This window comes from Paramormyrops kingsleyae, chromosome 14 (genome assembly GCF_048594095.1).
Source record: "Paramormyrops kingsleyae isolate MSU_618 chromosome 14, PKINGS_0.4, whole genome shotgun sequence".
Taxonomy (NCBI): Eukaryota; Metazoa; Chordata; class Actinopteri; order Osteoglossiformes; family Mormyridae; genus Paramormyrops; species Paramormyrops kingsleyae.
This window is the reverse complement of record NC_132810.1, coordinates 15184360-15207714: the sequence shown is the minus strand read 5'-3', so window position 1 is coordinate 15207714 and position 23355 is coordinate 15184360. Positions and strand designations below refer to the sequence as shown.

At 47.5% G+C, this 23355-nt stretch overlaps 1 protein-coding gene across 3 annotated transcripts; it reads left to right on the top strand.

Moving 5' to 3' along the window:
* The first annotated feature begins 685 nt into the window (after positions 1–685).
* On the top strand, positions 686–22863 carry LOC111855566 (hippocalcin-like protein 1). 3 transcript variants are annotated; one of them, XM_023834720.2, is made up of 5 exons: positions 686–865; positions 1008–1098; positions 19239–19747; positions 20728–20833; positions 21663–22863. In XM_023834720.2, the coding sequence occupies exons 3-5, from the start codon at positions 19370–19372 to the stop codon at positions 21758–21760; spliced, it is 582 nt and encodes a 193-aa protein (XP_023690488.1). In that variant the 5' UTR covers positions 686–865; positions 1008–1098; positions 19239–19369; the 3' UTR covers positions 21761–22863. The 3 variants fall into 3 exon arrangements, with proteins under 3 accessions (XP_023690488.1, XP_023690487.1, XP_023690489.1); XM_023834721.2 differs by lacking the exons at positions 686–865; positions 1008–1098 and adding exons at positions 15590–15689; positions 15777–15938; XM_023834719.2 differs by having other exon boundaries at positions 686–1098.
* Positions 22864–23355: the final 492 nt, after the last annotated feature.

Genomic DNA, 23355 nt, shown 5'->3' with positions numbered 1-23355 from the left:
GTTGACTTGGCTTCCAGATTCCATAGATCACAAGCCAATCAAATATCTGTGGGATGTTCTGGACAAACAAGTCCAATCCATGGAGGTCCCACCTCACAAGTTACAGGACTTACAGGATCTGCTGCTAACTTCTTGGTGCCAGATGTGGAGTCCATTCCTCAACGGGTCAGAGCTGTTTTGCGGCACAAAGGAGACCTACACAATATTGCCCAGGTGATTTTATTGTTATGGTTGATTAGTGTATAATCTATCCATTACATTTTTCAACTGCCTTTTAATTTGTGTTTTTAATTGTGTGTATTCGGTGACAGTATGGGCCAGCATCTAAAAGTCTTGCAACAAGCAGGAAACCGTGAGGTTAAACTGCTCGCGAACTCACCAGGCTGCTTATCCAACTGCATTACCAGCCGAAGATGTACAGCCTGCGTCCGTGTTTGTGGAAGGATCCACGCCTTCACAATCGGGGTACAACACAGCGACACCAGGCGACGCTGGAGCTTTACACGGAAATTATTTTGACACATTGAAATGACTTTGACACATTTTGAATATAAACATGTTTTCGTAAAGAAAATATATGTTAAATTCATTCTAATAAACCCATGATATTCTGGTAAACTTTGAAAAATAAAGCAAGAAGAAAAGGCGTGCTCCCCCGTGTAGGTGTTGGAGCAGTCCATTGGAGCTGCCCGGGGCGCTGCAGCTTCGGCTGGGCATGGAAACGGCGATCCGCTACGCGGCGGACCGTCTCCTCAATACACCGTAACGTTCGCTATCACACAATAAAAATTACATTTCTGCTTAAGTACGTCGTGTTTTTCCTCCCGCGGCTCTTTGTCAAACCTCGACAAAACTTGACAAAAAGGTACAAACCCGTGAAGATCCATTTCACTCGGCAACTGTTGCACGCAGATTATCGGCTTCATTGCTTTGTCGTGCGTCTATTACTTTTAGCCAGTGCATTCGATAATTATCACAACAGGTTTTTATTTGTTTGTTTAATTAAGTTATAAAGCGAATAAGGAGGAAAAGAAACTGATCGGCCAGGAAAGAAGTGGAGTTCAGACTGCCTGCGCCCGGCAGACGGGGCGACGGACTGTAAGTGCAGATGCTGCCTTAAGTTCATATTGCACGTCTTGTTGTATCACTATTTTACTTCTGACGCGTTTCGATTAACATTAAGCTAACGGATTGGCTTTGCGACTGATGCATTCAAGTACCTAATTTTGTAGGTAATGTATCATAACTAGTTTACTATAACTGGACAGGAATATGTAATGTAACTAAATTTAGTATTTAATATAAAGATCGCAATACTATATTCTTTTTTTCTTCAAAGTGCTGCATCTTTAATAGTTTGCCTTGTCAGTTCCTCTAGAAACGGGCACATGGGTTGGTGAAAACTTAAGACAGAATCATATTATTATCCGCTGTCACAGGCTCCCGGGCTCCTACAGTCTGTTGACCTGATATATCGGAAAATTAAGCCTTCCTTAATTTATGGAAAATACTTTACTATAAACTCTCGCAGCTTACCTGTTTTTGGTCAGTAAACATTCTCAATTTATTGCCATTTATAGCCTGTATCTATATGTGTACGTTTTGTTATCAGGACATGTGTTGTATTGGGTCATTTGGTTTCTATTTGTATGAAACAACATAAAGGAACGAAATAAACTTTGAAAGCGAGTGTCTCGAATGTAGTTTTTGGGAGGAAAATGGCCTCTGTGGCGAACTTGGCGCCGCCTCTGTGGCGGGAGAGAGACATCGCCGAGCTGCGCGTACGGTGCGCCGTAACCTGTAACGATCAGTCTGACACACGCGCACACACACATACTCACACACACACAAAGGAAACAGTATATATTCAAGTTCAAAAACTATCGAGGAGTTTTAGTTTTACCGGTAGGCTATATTATCTGTTCATTCGCGCGTAAGCAGTTCCGTTTCCTCACATAAAGGACTAACAGTATTGCTCATTATTTAAATGAGGTTGCATTTTGTATTAATTTGGCCGTTTTTCTAACGTCCGTTAAGTTCGTGCATGATCTTAGATACTTGTTCATTTTAGGTAAGGGTAGGGCATGCTCGATACTTTCCGTTATTTCTTGTACCTTCGTTGCTTTCTGGCGTCATAAAGTAAATACGATACAGCACTTCAAATAGCAGAGAGATAAACACAGAATAGGCACTCGCAAAAAAAATAGTGTTTTTAATCTCTTTTTATGAACGTTTCGGAGCTCTGTAATACAAACTTCCTTCTGCAGTGTTGGGTCTGATCTGACCTGATGGCACAGTGGTGTTGAGCATCTGGGATGTGGCCCTCTAAGCATAGCAAGCGCTAAAGCTGACTGATGGGATCTCGCTGCCTTGCATGTTGTTCACCTTCAACAGATGACATTCTCCTAGCCCCCCATCTGAGATTTTGCTCATACAATCACTGACTTTATGATAGGGGGTGACCCTCCCTTATGGCAGGAAGGAGCAAGTAGCACTGCCTCCATGGAAATAATGGAAAGACAGACAGTAGTCTTGCACCCTTGGCCATTACTGTATGTTGGCTCCGGTTTCTCATTGGCTCCACATGAATGATTGACAGGAGGCGCCTTCCTACTGGCAATGTGAGCAGGAGTCCTCAGTCCGTGTTCACTGGTTTTTATCTGAGGTAGCTTATGGTGGGAACTGTGGTAGTGGAGACTTTCAGATTCCAGAGTTTTCCTCCTGCCTCTCTGATGAGTGAGCTGCCACAGAACTCCAAGCAGACAGCAGGCCTTGAAGGCCCATTATGGGGCCCTGAATCCCACATGTCACCCTCGCAGAAAACGCCAACAAGTGCTAATGACTTTTATCGAGAGGTTTTCCTCTCCAGGCTGACGCTTTGTTTGGAAAACCCGACCCCTGATTGATCCAAGAGTAATAGAATGCATGAATCAATTCCTTAATCAAATCCATTCTCCTGGCACGGTCGGAATCTGCTTCCAAGGGCACCGATAATTTATTCACCGGATAAATTATTAAAGGCCGTATTTTAATGTGCTCCACGTTTGGCTGGTATTTGAACAGATTATAGTGTAAACGTAGTCGTTTATCCACATCCAAGTGGTTTACACTATCAAGGCCTGAATGGACCATTCCTCAAGATAATTCCAGGAACTGATCTGAGAAACCTTAAGATTAAGGCATGCCTCCATACTCTGTTAGCGCTGCAGGATCTCATTCTCTCTCTCCCTCTCTCTCTCTGTTTACCACCCCTCCCCACCCAGTTTAAACTTGACTGTTTAACCTCGCAGGGTTGAGGCTATGCAGCTGCAGATTGGATTCAGTGCATCGCTAATCAGCCCCAATCAAATCAAACTTTCATCTGCCTGTAAATAACAAACGCCAGTGCCCATGTTTGTTCACAGCTTAATGGAAAGTCATTCTGCAAAGCCGGAGAACACCTCTGCAAAGCCGGAAAACACCTCTGCTCCCTATGGCAACCGCTCACTTCTCAAAGGCGTGTTTTTGGATGCCCCACAAAAGGGGGGCACGTAGCCTCTTCACACCTCATCCATTTCGTAAGCCTGCAACTGGGGAATGCTTTACCAATTTTTAATTAAGCAGCATTTGATTGTTGTTTTATAGCAAACAGCACCAGGGTACATGACCTAACAGGGATTTAGTGGGGATGCACTCTGGTATTTAATAAAAGGGCAGTAAGTAGGGCAGGTGTCCAAGATGAAATGCAGCCCGTATCAGGAAGAGGTCCGAAGGCCATGGTCACTGAACGCGGCCTGTGTCTCGCAGAGTAGCTGTGGGCGTGGCCTCAGTAAGGGTAGTGACCTGTTTCTCAGTCAACAGTGTGGCGACAGAAGCGTTCTCCATGGTAACAAGCCAGCGGTGATGAGGAGAACTCATATGGTCCAGCAGCAATATTCAGGCCTGAATGAGAGACTGTGACGACGTGTGTCCTTGTCAGTGCGGCAGGCACATTGGACTACATTCATAACAGATAAATATTCTGTCCCTATTCCGGTCACTCACATTTTTAAGGCTTTGCTGGATTACTCCCTGGCTACATCAGTGCCCAGCTCACACGTCACACTACAGTCAAAGTGCATGATGGGAATTACCCTTGATTTTTTTTGTGTGCCACTAAACTAAATCCCCTCTTCTGTCTTTAAAAAAGAAGTTCTTAGTAGCATCAGTATCATAATTCTGTAGGTAGTTCTGTGTGGATATGTGAAATTGTGGGGGGTGGTATTTGTTTGCCTTGTCACTGCCCCCTGACACTATTCCTCAGCCTCCGGGGCTATTGACAGAACACCCAGGATGCCCCAGATGAACTATCGGTCATAACCTCATCATTATTTGCTGTACCTTATTTATACGCCTACTGCCGCCTCCCCAGATGTCACTTCGAGCACCTGGGTCCCATTGGCACGTTCTCTAATGAGGCTGTCACCGACGGAAACCGAAGTTAATGGCCTTTTATGTTTTATGCATGGAATATTTTTAAGCAGCAGTTTGGACACCCTGGAGGCTAATACCCTTCCACTAGCACTGCAATGAGGCACCTGAGACATTGAACAGAGACCTGGCTAACCAGCACAAAAGCTTCCAAAAGGAGGGGTGGCTCTCCCTCTATGCGTGGGATGGCATGTGTGTCTGGCATTGCTTGCAGACAGTGCAGTGCTGAGTGTCAGAATTGAAACACGCAGTCACACAGTGCTTTTGGTGCAGTTGTTAGACACCTAGTTTAGTGCTGAGACACAACAACAGAGAAGTTAAACCAAATTCACTTGTAGTAGAGGAAAGAATCTTTCATATCAGGAAAAGGAAATGTGATTCATGGTGCAGGGAGATGGAAGATTCTGGGAAGGGGGAATGGGTACAGACATTCAAGGAGTTGAACAAGATCTTCCAGTAAAACTAGATTCAAACTCCTGCCTAAGGGATGTCATTGGTCCACAGCGGGGTTTATAGTCTTTGGGATAGCCTGTTTAGTCTTGAATTTTGGTTCAATCTTTGGACAGCTGTGTGTATTTGTCTCTGTCTGTGGTCATGTTTATTTTGACACTTTGGGGACCATTTTTTTCAGTGCCCTCAAATGGAAACTCAATTTTATGAATATCTGTGACTGCAATCAAAAAACTAAAAAAACTTGTATTTTGTTTAGTTACTTATGGTTAAGTTTAGGGCTAAACAGGGTTTAAGGGTGTCATTGTTATGTGTTTTTCCCATAGAAATAAATGGAGAGTCCCCACAAAGATATGAAAACAAACATGCTTGTGTGTGTGTGTGTGTGTGTGTGAGACAGACAGAGAGAAAGACAGCCTTGCCCGTGGGACAGCTTACCATGTGTGAGGGTTCACATCACCTCCTCTGGTCCTGACATCATGTATCAGGACAAGCCGCCAACAGTCTGTTGGCTTCTGCTGTCCACACCGACAGCTGCACACTCCTGTTGTGCTGTTGCAAGCTTCTCCCCAAGTTCCCATCCATTCCAAGGCATCTCTGAGGAATTCACAAAGTTTCCATTGCTCTCGTTTGCTGTTTGTAGTGTTGCCCTCGGATTCTCTGTGTGCAAAGCTACCTCTCCCTAGGTCCCTAGGTTTGGCCGTTTTTCCAGAGCTGTGCTGTATCTTGGATGTGACAAGAGATGGTGTCAGACAGGAGATGGACTTCCTGTTTGTTGCTGTTGTTTTTTTCTTTCCCACTCTGGTTTGGTTTAATTGGCCCAGCAAGGGACACCAGCCTATCATCACAGTGACGTCTCAACCTGAGCCTTATGGACCACAGTTCCAGACTTGAGGAGGGGTTTGTGAGTTGCGTTTTCTGTATAGCCCCATGGGAAAGGAAGCTGGCACAAACCGGGCTGCGTTGCTGCTTTTGACCTCGTTAAATCAAAGAGAGTAAAGGTGAAATTGGAAATGGATGATGGCAGCGCTCTGGAATCTCTGTGCGTGCGATGTGGAAAGATGGAAAGACAGAAACAGACACGGAGAAACAGCAGCTTAGGCAGAAAGATGGAAGTCAGGGGATCCAAAAAAAGCAAGGATGGAGAGTGGAGGGGGAGAAGTAGCAAGAGAGGCAGGAGGGCACGAGTTTAAGCATCCGATGCCATGCTGTGCTCTTGTGTCAATAGTTGACCTCCATTCTAATTACCCATAATTCCCCGGGGAAGCTAAGGGAAGCAATGACAGGCTATGGAAATATTACTGCATTTTTACCCTCTGTGTAATACAGTCCACTTTCTCACAGTAGGACTGTAAACAGAATTTGGAATTTCACGGTCACACCAAGCCAAAATGCTATTGTCTGGCTCACCATCACATGTCTTAAGAACTTGCTGGTCAGCTCCTCTCTGCTGTGAGCTGGATAGGTGGCTTGCCAGAGTATGTATTACTCTCTAGGTATTAAGTATTCAAGTCCGCTTTACTGCGTTATACTCTCCCTTTTTTAGCGTTTGTACAGAAGGAATTTGTGAAAAGTAATGCAGGCTTCAGAGTTGTCATTTTCACTTCACTCTGGTAGCTGCTAATCTGTCTGCAGTGTTATAGACAGGATACTTTTATTCCTCTCACAACACTGGGTTAATCTGCTGCAACATTAGCGGTGCACCTCAGTTTCAGATTGTTCTAATTCTGTGCTTTTTTAAAATGTCAGCTCAAAGTCAGAATCTGCTGTGCCATATCCTGTCGTCGAGTGGCTTGGTGTGAGGGCCATCGGGGGTGGGGGTACAGCCATCGTCTTGCATCAGTTTTCCCAATGCAAGGAACCACGTGGAAATTATACCTTTTTTGACTAGAAGTATCAGAGTAGGGGAAATTGTGGAGGTGGAGCCATGACAGAGGTGAACTGTTTAGGTATTAGTTTGTGTATGACTGCCAGCAGCCCTGGGGGAAATCTGTTGTCAGCAAAGGAGTTCATAACCAGTAAAATTCACTACAAAGCAAATTGTACACACCCAGAGTTGCCTTTTTAGATCCAGTGGCCTGTACTACGAAGCAGGGTTACTGGCTTATCGGGGTAACTTGTCGGATTTAAGGCAAAATGTAAGTAAACGAATATGAAGTCCATTTAAACTGTGGTACCTTAAATCCGACAAGTTACCTCGATAAGCCAGTAACCCCGCTTCGTGATTCCCATCCTTCTCAACAAACTTGATCGTCAGCCAACTTTATCATAAAAGGACCCACACCGAATATTGGTATTGGGATAAAATATTATAGTATACAAAACTCAGAAGTAAGCCTCAAGAAATTTTGTTAAACCAATAAACCCATTCCGTAATTCAGCCCTCAGGTCTGAGGTATGTGTCGGGGCAGCAGGTAGTCCGTAGGGGAAAAGGAGGCAGCCATAGGAACCGCACTAAGAGCAGCAGGGGGGCTGCAAGCTGCCGCAGGGTTTCTGACATGGAATATTGACCCGCATGGTAACCCTGCTCACAGATGGACCTCGAACCCCAAGAACAATGGTCTGTAACTCAGTTAGAAAAGTTTGGTTTATACCATCAGATCCCCAGCAGGCTCTGCATGGGTTGAGACAAGGCCTGTGCTGCCACCTATATCTCATCACCCAGTCACGCATGGGTAACCCATCGCTCGAGGTTGGCAGAACACAGCTAAACTGAGGTTTCATTATGCTGCTACCCCCCCCCCCCCCACCATCACGAACCACGATTTTACTGATAAGGTTTCCTGGCCTTATCGGCAGCTGAAAACTTGACAGGAAGCAGAGGTAATTTTCTGTGCACCAGCTCATTAATGTTTAACGGTTCCTTTCAGGAGTTCTGTAAGAGTGATTGTGGGGCTGGAACAAAAGGCACTTGTGAGGTGGCATTGCCGGCCCACCTCATCTCTCCACTCCTCCTAATGGGCTCCCCTTCCTCCTCCAGTTTTTCACTGGACAGGTGACAGGATTTGTTTTGAAACATGCCACCTCACTTCTGATGGATGTTCAGGTGTTTGCAGCATTCAGTCATTCATCTCGCTCCCTTTGGCTTTGCCTCCAACTGCCACAGATGCGAATGCTGCAGTTATTAGTGAATGAACTGGGATACTGTGTGGGGGGCAGAAAGAGTAAGGGAGGGACGGACTGGTGGAAAGAGGGTAAATGAGCCTCAGACAGATAAACACACCAGGCCTCTTCACACAGGGTCCAGCATGCATGTAACAATGCAAGAGACACCCATCCATCTTGCTGCATTTCTACAGCAATGCAAGCCGTTCATCGACACAGTGAAGCTGCGTCTTTGTTATTCATCAATCTGCCAGACTTATTTAGTGAGAAGTCACAGAGCTTCCAGCCTCATGATTTACAGAGGGCGTATGTGCACAAACCATGGAACAGGACGGGGGCCGTGCACAAGGGCTCTAAACCTCGCAGGAATGCTGCATCACCTCAACCAAGATGGTGTTGCTTAGAGGGTGAGCTTTACTCAGGTTTGGAGACTTTGCTGGATCTGAAGTGAAGCTGGACCACGCCTAACCAGAATGAGCCAAAGCAGATTTCTCAACATCTAGAGGTGTGTTTTCACATGTTCCCATAGCCATGGATGGAAATCTAGGAAAATCAACTTTATACAAAAACACAAGATATAAAAGCTCCCACTTTCCCATGCCATCCTTTACCGGTTTCCACCTCGTCATCATGTCCCAGTAAAGGGACTCAGGGCCCTTTGACAGGTGTGCTTCCTTGCATTCCAACCCAAACATGGTGACATTAGGATACATGTCAGCCTTCTATGCTCAGTGGAATGTGCTCCTAGGACATCTAACCTCCCTGAGAGCTTCCCTTACTCTCCAACCGGCCGCAAATGCAATCCATCACAGAGATTAAATTACCTTCTTCTGAGTTGCCGCAGAGAGCTCCAACCAGCCAGACTTATTGTCCATTGCTCATGCTCAGCCTGCATGAGGTGCTGTGGGATGTCAAGCCTGACGACGGATTAGTGGAAGCAGGTCAGGAATCTTAAAAAAAAAAAGGAATCTTAGTGCGGTCACTCTGCCCTTATTTACGAATGACTTTGGTTTTGATCTAAGCACCCTGTCAAGTAGATCCATTCAACCAACAAATACTGCATAATTATGTAAGGGCCAGGGAGCAGGATTTATTTTACTAGGCCGTTTTCGTGGTTTGTGAGACGATGCACACCTTGCTGATGACAGCCTTCTCTTTATGCCAGTGCCAGTTTAGTGAAACTAGACTGGCAAACGGAGTGGTTAGATAAAACCTGCATCTGCGAGACCTGTGCCAATTATACGCGCTTCTGTAAAAAGTCCAGTCTCCCTTCCACCCTGTTCTTTCTGCTCCTACTTGAGAGAAAGTCTTTAAGGACGACTCGTTTTTTCCTAGCGTGAGCTTCACTCTGTTAAAATCAAGGCACTTTTTTCCAGAACATGCTGGACATTTCTCAGAGATTCTCATCTGGGATGAGGCCGCTTCTGTTGCTGCCCCGCATACAGCAGTGTCAGCCTTTGTACCATGTGGACCTCGCTGACGCCCTAGGATCTGTGGCCTGAGTTGTTTAACCGTGCACTTCCAGGCACCAGGTTCGAGTTATGATTCTCATTTCTTGCCCAGTCCATCTGTCTTTCACTGCCAGTGTTTGCTGCCTCTCCCGCCTGGCTGCTGTTGTCACACGCATAATTGCTTACTGACACACGGCTCGCCGAGCAGATTGTGTAATTACTATTCTCGTGTGTGTTTGTGTCAAAGTCGATTTGGACGCTATGGTGACTCGCTTCCAGCAGTGACGTGCTGGTCCAAGTAACACACACGTTCCCTCACATTACCGTCAAATAATGTTTTGTATTCAATTAACTGGTATTTTGTTTGACGTTACTGTTAGTGTTTTTTCCTTCTGGGAATCTGGAGCCCGCCAGCCATTGGGGCCAGGCTCCACTGTGAAGTCTGCGTGGACATCAGTACATTGGGGGCCACAGTATGGGCCACAAAATGGCGCCGTGGCATCCCGTCTTTCCTCATATCAAAATGATGCACAGGAAATACAAGGAGAGGATGAGCATCGTGCAGCACAGCGATCATCACATTTGGTTACGCGCATGGTTGAGCAGAGTTATGTATGTGTGTGTGTTCTGGATGGTGTCGGGGGAGGGACTGGCTGAATCAAATGACGGTACGACTGGGCTGAAATGGGACACCAGGCGGCATGAGTGAAAGTGGAGAGGGGTGTGGGCGCTGGCGATCGGTCTGTTCAGGAGGGCACTGGGGGTGGGTTCCAGCCATGTTTTCATTGTATGCTCAACGTGGAGCCGCTAGTGTGGCGCAACAGGATTGGATGGCGTCGAAAACGTGCCGGTCGGGTTTCCGGCACACTATCGTGGGCCCCACTCCAGCTGTGTCCATCTGCCGGGCAGATGAATAAGTAACCAGGGGCCCGAGCGTGAAGGAGTGGCTGCTACCACCTCCATCCTGGTAGTTCATTCTCTATTCCATGGACTGAGAGGCACTAAAGCCACCGGCAAGACAGATGGACACGGCAAACTTCTCAGAGGCGCCGCACCCATTGGTCCAGGAGAGAGCTGTGACCTGTCCTTTGGCCTGCCGGACTTACCTGCACCCAAATACCCGTGTCAGAGGCAGCGACCGCGGTGTGAATGAAGTGCGACACAGACCTCAGCAACAGCCTGGCTTCTCCTGCTGCCAGGCAACAGCACGTGTGGGGGCTGTAGTTGGCCACGGCAGACAGCACTGCGGTTTGGCTGAGGAGGAGGCTCCCAGAATGCCATGGGGGGGGAAGGACGACGATTAGTGCTTGCTGTTAGCTGCTTTTCTTAATCTTCTCCGTTTCGGATCATAACATGTTCATTTATTTTGTTTGCTGTTCATTTTAGTGTCAGAAAAACGCAGGGCCATACAGTTACAAACTTCAAACATAACTTACACTTGAATCATAATTCCGAGGTCAGATCTCTTCGTCTGAGCTGGGTTCCCATTGCAAGCCATCCAGCAGTGTGTGTGTCAGAGAAACTAGGTGAAAAACCTGCACTTTCTCAGCATTTCCACCTGATTTCCCCTCGTTGATGTTTTGGTACGCGCCTCCTCTTCCTCAGTATGAATCTCGTTGCGAGATGTTGTGTAACTTCTTCCACTCAGCTAATAGCGCCTGCTCACCCTCACTGTTCCCAGAGAGCTTTTTGTTTTTTGGTTTTTTTTCTTGCTTTCCCACACACTTTTCACACACACACACGTCCCGTGGGAGTGCATTTCTTCATTAAGCTGTCTATGTTAAAATTGTCTTACCATAAAAGCACGGAGGATGGAAATATCTTGTGCTCTAAGTTTTGCTGTGTGACTCTGTGTATAAATATGTAATCAGCTATATGTTGGTTTTAGCATGGTTATCCAACCCCTGTCTCTGAGAAAAAAAAAAGTGTTGGAATAAAGCAAGACACACAAAGGTCCTACAATAAAGAGAAGGCCAGGCTGGGCATGTGGATCCCTCAGCATAGGATCACACACATATGAATAATTCAGGGCTGGATACAGGAGCTTTGCAGTTCCCTTCACATGCCTCTTTTGGAAAGTTAGGGAGACATTTGTCTTTATCATAAACCTCTTCCCATTATTTGTCGCTTCACCTTCAGTGCCCTTGGGGGTGACCCAAGGTCATCCCGAGGTTACCCCAGTCAATCACATCCTTATATAGCTTAAGTCAACAAGTTCAATGTTTACGTGAAACAAGTGGTGAAGTGGTGTAACCATCAAACGCCCTGCCGTCGAATGGAAAGAAATCCAGTTAGGGGCTGGCCATTCTCCAGAATGGAAAGTGGGGCGTTTCTGTTTATCTTGAACACAGAACGGCCAGGTGTTTCTCGTGCCCATGTCTTCCTGTATCCCATCATGCATCTGGTGGTTGCCAGGTATAGCTGTACGCTTAGGTGGGAAACTTGCCAAAGGGGCTGATGGGGGTTTTTCTGACCTGTGTTTGCAGGAATCAGTCTGCCGTAGGGCATCGGTGATGTGGTGCTCTGCAGACACACCATCCAACGCAGTGTCACACACACTGCAAATGCAAATACACAGGCACTATCTGTCACATGCAGACTTGCAGAATCTGTGTTGCTACTGCAAACTGGCCAACCCCCTGTGTGGTGGTGTGGAGGTCCGTCCCTACAGTGAGGTGCATGTCAGGTGTCAGATGGACACGCCTCACTGTCAGATCTCTTGGAAAATGTAAAGTGCTTCATTAAGTAAAGGTCATGCAAAGTCTGAGGTAAACAGAGTAAACAGTTTATGGCTGTCAGTGTTCCAGCAGGCATACAGTGTGTGTGGGCTGGGTGGGGCCACCTCTATGTTTTTCTGTCGTTTGTTTATCTGTTTTCCTCTCCTTGTGAGGACAATTTCTGAGAAAATGTCCCCACAGAGAAAACCAAAACCTGTGCTCGCATTTTGCAGTTTCTGAGTGTGCGTGTGTGTATTTCTGAATGTGTGGTTCTGTGTGAGTGTTTTTTTTTGGGGGGGGGGCTGTTCCTCTCAGACATATCCGGCAGTCGCTGTGTTGTTGGTGACTTCCTGTCAGTGCAGGAAGTAGATTATACCTCATCTGCTTTCCCTGCTTCTGCGCATATACTGTATATATTCCTCAGTCAGTTTCAACCTCCCTTTGCCTGTGAGCGTGTAAAATTAGTCCAGCAGGACCGTGGCCAGGAGCAGGACCCACATCTACGTGGTCTGGCTGGGTGTCGAGCTTAAGAGGCTTCTGGTGCTGGGGTGCTTTTTGCTGCCTTGTACTGATCCCGACTCGGTCCTCCTTGCATCTGAATGGGTGCTGCCTCACTTCTGCTGATAGGCAGACACAACAAAGCATTTTCACAAGCAGCCATCCGCTGCTCAGAAATTAATGTGCAAATTATGAACAGATAGGAATGAAAATTTGAGCCTTCCTGCTACCAACAGCCAGGGTTATCCCAGATGGACATTTCATTAACCTGAACCAGACAGTCTCAAGGTGCTGTACAAGGTGTCTTAAACTCAAATGACTGGGGGGGGGGGACACACATGTCTGTGGGTCTTTTCCCAAGCAACCCCCTTGAGAGAGAGAAAAAACAAGATAATGCCCATAAACTGGAGAGGACAGGGTGTCACAGGAGAACATGCTGGCTAGGGGGGGCGGGAGTTGCATGTCATTTTCTTGGCCCACTCCATTTCCTGGTGTGAGATTGTATCTAGGCCTGCTAGTGTCCACCACCCCCTTCCCACACCACAGGCACGACAGAGTCCGTGACATCTGGCCCGATCTATTATGATCCACTAAAACAAAGGGCAGCATGGGGTCCGGGCCGCGCCCCGGGGACTGGAAGAACGGGCATTGTTACTCCAGGCTGACGGTCCCTTCACTTCCTGCTTCATTTTCTCTGATCTTTTTTGGCTTGCCCAAGGCTGGGCTGGCGGGGGCTTTATTTAGACACAGAGCTCTGTGGTCACAGCATCATACCACCGCTGGTCTGCTGTGACCTTCTTGGTATCAGCCCTACCGTGGCTCTGTAGCTCATCTGCTTGGTGTCACCAGAGAGCTTCCTCCTGCTTGCAGAAGTGCTGCCATAGTCTCCCCAGCATCTCACGTGAGTAAAGGGTGGGTTTTTGGTCACCCCTGCCCATGGCCAGCTTCAGCACGCAATGCATCTAACAGCTTGCATCTGGACATCCCGGTGGGGGGAGGAGGAGTAAGATCCGCACGGGTCTATGGAGCTATTTGTGGTCTCAGAATAAAACCTCTATGGTTGATTGTGCAAGGAGAAAATCCTCAAGAATCTGCGTAGAGGAATATAGTATAAATACTGAGCGGCCCTTGCGGCACGGGGGCTGGGGGCCGCGGTGGGAAACTGTCCATCCTGGTCCCATAAACAGAGAGCCATCCGGAGGGAGGGTAACATGCAGGTTCAGCTTCAGGACAGTACAGGTGCAGTAGGTACTGGTGACCCAGGCAGGCTCAGTGCATAGAGAACATTACAGATGGAGCTACTCAGTTCGAAGCCACCAAATAAGAGAAACACTTTCATTGACACGTTTTATCAACTGGTGCTCAGCCTAATGCATCTATCGAGGGGCATTTCTGCAACTGCCTCTGAGCTAGAGCAGATACCGTCTCTGCCCTATCGACTGCACCCCCTCCAAACAATAACATAAACTCCGCAGATGGTCCATAAAACCGATAAACAGCTTCAAGCCGTGTTCAAGGAGAATCAGTCACCTGAATTAGCAGCGAGGTAGAAGGACTGCCTGCATATTTACAGCCCCCCCCAATTGTCAGACTAGTCCACCACAGTCCACCCCTTCCAGCATGTAGTTATTATGATTATCAGTAGGGGGCAACTGAGAGCCAAGCCTCATTCTCTTACTTTCATTGGGAGGATCGTTCCTCCGGTCAATAACACTCTCCGCTCTGTGGGATATGCACTAGATTGACTCTTTGACTGCAATTAGTCTGATTCGACGTGACTCGAAAAGGTCATATGACCCATCAGTGACAGCTTTCAGAGGATTTCAGCTTTCAGGTGATCTTAGTCCCTTAGGGCTGCTGATCTACAGGGGCTTCCAAAGCAGCCCTGTGACTCTGATCTGCATCTCCACTGGCACTTCCCAGTAAATATCTGACCTTCTGTAGCTCTGCTGAGGACTTCCTACCCCCTCACACCAAGGGTGCTCCACACACGTTGGTTGTCTCGCTTCTTCTGATAAAGCTACGTCTGTTTGTCCCCTCCTTCTGAGAGGGTACACATTATACAGTACTAGTCACCATATGCACCTGTCATCATATGCATGCCCCCCCTTCCCACCCCCACTACTGGTACAGGTGTATAACTAAGCACACAGCCACAGAACAAGCAACAAACATTTACAGCCAGATTTGTGGTTGTACAAGAAAACCTAGTGACTTTATACTTGGCACCATCATAGGACACCATCAGTCAGTTGGCCACATTTTTGCTCTGCAAGAGCTGCCCTGGTCACCTGCACCTGAAGTGATAGTGAAGTGGAAAAGTCTGGGAGCAAGTTCAGCTATGAAGTTACGGACCACACAACTTCGCAGAAAGGGACTTGATTGCCCAACATCAATACCCAACCTGGCATAAAACCCTACCAGCAAGGTTCAAACATCTCACAGATAGTCATAGAAGAGCAGCAGCTATTATAGCCACGATGGCCTGACCAACTGCATATGAAAACCCTTGGTTTAGGAATGAGGTGTTGACAAGCTGGTGGTCGTACACTTTCGGCCATACAGTGTTTCATAGGGCCCCCTCAGTCATGTGACCTGGCCAAAAAATGGCTTCAGTGAAATTTGTACTCAAGTTACAGGTACTGGTAGGAGGGGAGACCAGGTGTCATTTTCGGTAGCATGTTAGCCCTTGGAGGGACATAGAAAAGGGGCCAATTGTATCTGGCAAAGTGATACCAAGAGAGGGGGAGGAAGGGACTGAGAGTCTGAATGCATGACTGATTTTTTCCGTTTACGCGTCATGGCAGCAATAACTCCATGGTGAGCCTGAATGTTAAATGTGGCAGCGGGGGTTCTGTGTTTTTATCATCAATAAATTGTTTTTCTAATGAGGAGAGTATATGATTTCCCCACAGAGGCCTGGAAAAGTCCCTGGCTTTTGATTCCCACTGGCAAAGGTTAATTAGGGAGCAGAACACAGTACACAAACAGAACGTGGCTGGAACAGAGTGCAGACAAGGTAAAAATCACCCTATGGGTCAGTCTGTGGGTGTTCAAGTAATAATATGATCATACATACATATGCAGACACGCAGGGATATTCAAGCAGGAGGACAAGGAGACACAGAGAGATGCAGGCAGGACAAGGAACAGACAAGGAGAAGTAGGCAGAGGAATAGGGAGACACAGGTGGATAGATGGGCAGAGAGACGCAGACGGATGGCCGGACGGGGAGATGCCAGAGGATGGACAGACTGCTCCCATCCAGGCGCTCTGCAGCCTTTTTCTGTCCTAAACTAGCAGGTGTCTTTAATACATCACCCGAGGAACACAAATCAGATTCCAACTGATTGAGGATCACAGTCAAGCAGGTTATTAATGGGGTAACCATGGAGACCACACCCATGGGTTGAGTTCAACCCAGCCCCCGAGGACCTGTTAGGAAGCTGTAATGGACAGCAGTGATCCGCAGCTCTCCCCGCACAGCCCCTGTCTCCCGTCCATCAGCATACGGTGAGATGCTTGCTTTTTATGTATGGATGATACTCCGGTGAGCAACAGGTTGCAGTGTTTCTCACATTCAGGTGGTCCCTAAGTGCCAATTAAACCAGACTTCTTCCTGCTGTCTGTACCTCCCCAGTCTGTCTCCTTTACTAAGCCTCAGCATCACGTTTAATTAACACTTTCCATCACACAGGAGCTCATGTTGCAGTCTCTAAGTGATGTGACCAGGTATGACATGGATCTTGGGTTGTCCTAGCCTTCATACTCATCCATTCAAGCATTCCCTCGATCAGAGCACATGTGGCTGCGCCTCATCTCTGTCTCTCCTTTCTACTGTCTAAATCCCTCTCTTTTTCCTTTCATTCCCCACTACCACTTAATTTTGTCAAGTGCAGTCAATATGGATCAGGTATTATCAGCCCAGAAAGTTCCACTCCCTCCCCATTGGCAAACGACTTACTGCCAGTAATCGCTGATTTTTCCCTTTCCACTAAGCGAAACATATGCTTTGCCTTGATCTGAACTCTGCCCCAGCCTGTGCTCTTCCACAGTATGCGGCCTGTGCTCTGCCTTGATCTGCGCTCTGCCCCGGCCTGAGCTCTGCCTTGATCTGCGCTCTGCCCCCGCCTGTGCTCTTCCACAGTCTGCGCTCTGCCCCGGCCTGTGCTCTTCCACGGTCTGCGCTCTGCCCCGGCCTGTGCTCTTCCATCGTCTGCACTCTGCCTTGATCTGCGCTCTACCCCGGCCTGTGCACTTCCACGGTCTGTGCTCTGCCCCGGTCTGTGCTCTGCCTCAGGCTGCTCTCTGCTTCGGCCTACACTCTCCAGTGGGGGATTTTTATAAAGGCTTTATAATTACCCACATCTGGCACTGTGCAAGATTCTTACCCTCCGTCTACAAGACATGGCAGCTGGGGTTCCACCGTAAGCTAAACAAATCTCGAGAACAACAAAATCCATTCTTGTCCCACTCAAATACGTCTCAGCAAATAAGGACAGACTTTCACTTTCATTAAAGTAGAGCAGAAGCTTGGGCTGTGACCCCACACAGTTTAACATCCAAGCAACTGGGAATTAACGTAGCGGTCTATCTGAATATGTTATGATGTAGCATGTATGTCCAGGCTCACAGCTTATGGTGGAATGCTTTACGTTCCAGAATTCTCCCTGGATTCCATTAGTAACAACATTCTGATTCCATGAATAACTTTCCAGGCTTCTGATATGGCCCAGACTGATGACGCACGATGTTCTTTCATTAGATAGACCAGGTGTGACATTAAAGTGACTCTGAAGTGACTCATGGCATTCATGTTTACGGGACCCATTGAGTAACAGTTAGCAAACTGGCGGTAATTCCCTCAGAGCCGCTGATTCCACAGCCCTGCCCAGCAGGTTGTTAACAGAAAATGATTATTTTTACTTTGTACAAAAAAGAGAATCACAGATGATATACTACTGATGATGACTAAAACACGTCATATTTGTTAACTTGCAGTGGGATTTGTTCACTCCTGTCTTCAGAAAAAGGGTCATTCCATATCAATGGAAAGTTGACCTCATCCCATGGTTACATAGACACAGCACTGCAGGAGCAGCCAACCTGCCTTTCTGCCTGATAGAACCATGCCACCTGGGGTTAGAGTGACCGAGGAACCTGACAAGTGCTCTCTGTCACTGAGGGACCAGAAGCAGAAGTCAAATGGCTGCTAGGTTCTTTGGTACCTTGCTACTGGAAACTCCCCTGACCTCGGAGAGTGAGGACCTGCTTCACTCATCACCTCGTAGCTTGGAGTAGCTTATGCTCTTGACATCACTCTAGAGGAGCTTCTGGTGAAAAAACAGGGTCTCCTTGTGACGGACTCTCATCATGAGGTCAGTGGTGACTCATAACTAATAACTAATGAAGAGCAGCAAGGAAAAGGAAAAGAGGGAGCTGAAGGCCGAACAGCACAAGAGTGGTTTTGAGGGTTAGGAAAGCATCAAGCTCACGCATTTACCCCCAAGCTGCCATTTTCCATGGACAGATTTGGCCCAGGCACTGGCCCAGTTACACACCACAGGTGGAGTTACACACTAAAGTAACCCCCCCTCCTATGACGCAAGGTGTGTGTGTGGCCGGTTATATGTAAAGCGCTTTGTGACAATGACTGTTGTTAAAAGCGCTATATAAATAAAATTGAATTGTGTGTGTGTGTGTGTGTGTGTGTGTGTGTGACACTCCTGCATGTGGTTGACAGTTTTACATTACACCTGTGTTCACCACATTTTCCCCAAATTAAATTTGCAAATGGTTTCCCTTTGCACATAAGCTTTGATGGAAATTTTTCTGTCCATATTGCAATTTTGAGCTTCAGACAAATTAGTCCAACATTAAAGCAGTACTTAGGCTCCCATGGTGTGACCATTATTCATCGTTTCATAATGGCACAGAAATGTTCACCACAGGGCCTGAATTGCCCTGTTGCATACTGATGTCTCTGAGCGACCAGAATGGTTCAAAGCAGATGCATTCCTGCAATTCCGGTGATGTAGCGATATCCTCAGCACTATTGCAGGGTATTAACACTGAGAAGCACCTCTATAAAACAGCATAGTCTTCAAAAGATCGCAGAGGCCAGAAGTCTCACTTGCTCTCTGAATAGGGACATTTTATTTGGAACCTGTTTAGAGCCGGCTGCGAGAGGATTACTGGTTTGTGGAAACCTTTTCATTAAATCCCAGATAAGGCTTCAGATTGCTGGCTGAAGGATTAACTGAAACGCCAGTTTGCCAGAGATCTCTGGTGCAGCAATGGTTTCAGTGGGGGGAGCCGACAAACAAGGGTCCCTCAAGCCGCCCCCCACCCGATATAAACCACGCACAGCTAATTTCCTCTTCACCAAAGGGAAAACTTTTTGTCAGGTTGAATTGTTTTTGAACTGGTGCCCGAAAATCAAATCAATTGATTAAAAAGGAGGGCTGATTAATGGTTTTGCCATTGCTGTTCTTACATATACTGCTCGTCATGTCTGTGCTGGAGTGTTTATCGCACTCTCCCTCTCCCTCTATTGCTTAATTGGTAGTGCTGGGATCTGTAGCGGCACTGGTGAGGAGAGCCAGGTGGAATTAGCAAGTGAGTCAAGTGGAAGAAAAGACCCAACACAGAGGAGAAAGAGAGGAGTAAAGGAGTGAAGAAGAGAGGTGAGGCAGCAGGATGGGGAAGCAGAACAGCAAGCTCCGTCCAGAGGTGCTGAATGACCTCCGAGAGAACACGGAGTTCACGGATCACGAGCTGCAAGAGTGGTATAAGGGCTTCCTGAAGGACTGCCCCACAGGCCATCTGACCGTGGACGAGTTCAAGAAGATCTACGCCAACTTCTTCCCCTATGGCGATGCCTCCAAGTTCGCTGAGCACGTCTTCCGCACCTTCGACACCAACGGTGACGGCACCATCGACTTCCGGGAGTTCATCATCGCGCTGAGCGTGACGTCGCGTGGTAAGCTGGAGCAGAAGCTCAAGTGGGCCTTCAGCATGTACGACCTGGACGGCAACGGCTACATCAGCCGTGCTGAGATGCTGGAGATAGTGCAGGTGGGTGCCTTCTTCCTCTACCTTTTTCTCTTCTTTTTGCTGTTTTCTACCTTTTCACTTTATGGTATCTTGCTTCACCGTGACAATGTGTGCGGTTCACCAATATACACGCAACACAGTACGCTCTTAACAAACAACAGAACAGACAGACATCAAGCGGCCCCTTTGAAGGCAATCAGCAAGACATTTCAATCCAACCCAACAAACAAATCTGCCAGAGATTCAAGAGAACAGCTCTGAAAGTCTGGAAAGTACTTCCAGGCGAGGTCCAGAGTACTAAACAGGGACATAAACATGTTCAGCCCAGTCTGCAGTGCTGCAGGCTTGCCCAGAAACCTCAGACCAAAGCCAACCTTGGAAGGGTGTGTTAGCACTGTGTCAAAATTGCACTCAATTTGTGTGACAAGCACATGACCGACAGATCAGCTCGTTGCCGGCTTCCAGCAGTTTCCATGCTTGTGTTCCTGGTTCACACCTTTAAGAACTTGGCTCTATTATGTCCTCCAAACTCACTGCAGCTAACCATGACACTGGACATGACTCGCTCGCTTACCTTTGAGGCGAATAAGGCATCACATGCCCCGGATCGCCACCTAGGATCAGGTCTCACTTCCACACACAGCTCTGTGCCATTCTCCTGTCCATATGTGCCAATGCTTGCCAGGTTGAGCGACTCGTCTCTCATTTGGTTACACGCTCCAGGTGACATTGGAGCATGCCCACATCTTCTGACTCAGGACTTTGTTCCTTTGTCACAAAGCCAGTGAGACTAAACTCTGCCTGATTCATGCTGCGACGATCCAGCTGAAGGGGGCAGCGGTCAGGCGACCGCAGTCAGCAGGGACAGGCACAGGACTCAATGCGTGTGACGATCTGGTTCACGGGCCACAGCCATGGGCCGTCACCAATGCACACTGGGGATTCCTGAAGCCCCGGGTCCATTATCCCATGCTGATGCCCCCCCCCCAATCTTCACTCAGGCGATCTACAAGATGGTGTCCTCGGTGATGAAAATGCCAGAGGATGAGTCCACCCCAGAGAAACGGACGGACAAGATCTTCAGACAGATGGATACTAACAATGACGGTGAGTAGCTAAGACAAACGGCGAAGGTCTTAACCCGAGCCAATCACACACAGCCAACAACAGAAGGTCGTAACCCCAGCCAATCACACACAGCCAACAACAGTGCTCTGCTATGATACATCACAAAACTAATGTCACTCTTTTTCTTGGAATTGATGAAATATGAAACAGTAGATAGTAAAACACATTCTCGCTGAGCTCTTAATTAGGCTTGATTAAGTTTGAATAAGTTGCCTTAAAACCAGCAAAACTGTCAGATTCAGAGTATGTGGCACCCAAAACTTGTAACACTGAAGAGTTAGTACACAGGGGGTGCATACACAGTGCGTACAGAGTCATGTGCCATGGCAGGCTGTTCTCCCATGCAGACTGAGCATGCTCAAAGCATGGCTTCACCCCCCCCCACCCTCACTCATTATAGGGGTGGCGATTTGATGAGGCTTCAGGTGTTGACCATACTTGTCTAAAATTGGCAGTGTTTGTGTTTTCGCGTATCCACTTTATATCATCTTCCGATGCCGAAGACCAGTTCCAATACTAAGAACAGAAGTACAGAAGACAGTAAAAATCCCTAGCCATTCTTGCCCCGCCCCAAATATCAAGGATACATCAGTTGCATCCTCACCAAACTACGATACACTGCGCTTGGTATTGAGAAACACCCATTGTGTAGCAACTTGGTCACTTGCAATGGCAGCTGTCCTGTCAGTGGTGGACAGTGAGTTTGAAGGACAAATTACGGAAAATGCATGATGTTCAGTTTATAAAGTGAGGTCCCGCAGTGATGCAGGGCTTTCCGTGGTAACCGTGCCGCCATTTCACATGACAGGTAAACTCTCCCTAGAAGAATTCATCAAAGGTGCCAAGAGTGACCCCTCCATCGTCCGGCTGCTGCAGTGCGACCCCAGCAGTGCCAGCCAGTTCTGAGTGGCCAGATGGTGGGGAGACTGACGGTTTTCGACCCCCCTACAGCACCGTGTCCAGGCCTGACAGCGGCTCCTCACATGCAGCCAGAACGCCCCTCCATTCCAGCACCACCGTGAACATTTTGCAGTCAGAATTTTCCTGTTTTTTTTTTTTTTTTTAAATACTTTTATGATCATTGCTGTTGTTACTAACGTTTTGCTTTGTGTTTTGAGGTTACCACTTCACCTCAGTCCATTCGGCGATGGCTGTATCATCACGGTTGCTCCTCTGGGTCCCGTTCCTGCTGCCAGCTGTGACCGTGTGTGGTTGTGTGTATACTGACCATTACGTGCACACACGTGCAAAGTGGTTGACCTTTGGTGTTGCACGCAGTTTGCCCACCATTTCCGAGGTGCCCCATTCACAGCACAATTGCTCCGTGACGCTCGCTGGCCAATTTGGTGGCGGATGGCTTTTCGTGGCTGGATGTCGTCCCGTCCTTTACGGGGAAAGCTCTCATCGGTTCATTTCTTACTACTCAAAGGGTATGGCTTACTGTAACGCCGTTGTCGCTGTTTTGTACTCTGATGGAAGTCCTTTGCAATGTTAGTGGGTCTCGGCGATTCCGTTTAATGCAGCTGTGGTCATAACACGGTGAAACCACCCTGGTGTTTGTCAGTTCCTCCAAAGACGCACGTTTCATCTGATTATCTCTCTGCTCCTTTACTCTGATGCCCATGAATTTGCACGAGTGTCCAGTTCTCTCTTTGGGTGTCCTGCATGCATCACGACTGGGGGGCCACAAGCTCCCTTTCATTACAGATTAAAGGGGAATGCTTATGAATGACATTCCTTTAAGGAAGCACACTGCGGTGTCATGGGAACACAGGCAACAGAATCTGGAGCCTCCGAAAATGAAAACACAACGTTTTAGATTTCTCACTCTATGGCAGTCCCCAGTGATCCCCCATGCTGCCCCCACCACAGCTCTGCTGTCACCTATGCGCCTTACAGTGAGAATCTCTACATTCCAGTGTTACGGGATACTGCATCTGTTGCTTACTGCCAAGACGTGTAATTGGAGAGAATAGTAATAATAAAGTGTACCGTTTCCTTGTCAACAAGGTGCTTCCGAGTCTGGAATCACAATGTGCGTGTGCAGCGTTAATATGCATGTGTGTTTGGATGTGCACCCCATCGTGGTGAATTCCAGGCTGTGAAAGGAAGGCAGTGGGGGTGTGGGCTAGGGCTGGGAGATACTGATTACTGATCATATCGTCATATCAGACAAGTAAGCCAGTGTCAATATCTGACTATTATTAGCACTGTTCTTGCGGAGAAAAGCTTACGCTACATACCAAGTGTGCAGGACCTGTTTTAAGAAGCTGCTCCTGCAAGATATTTGACAATGACCTGAAACATGCTTTAAATCAAAATGAAATCCGGCCCGTCGATCGATCATTTTCCACAAAGACAAAAAATATAACCGCTAATCAGCAACCCCTGCTCCCCCCCCCCCCCCCCCAGTCAGCATGTTTTAACAGCAGCTATTTAGTGGTTGTTTCATTTATTGGTTTTTCATGCCTTCACATTTTCCTTTTGGTAAAAAAATTAGG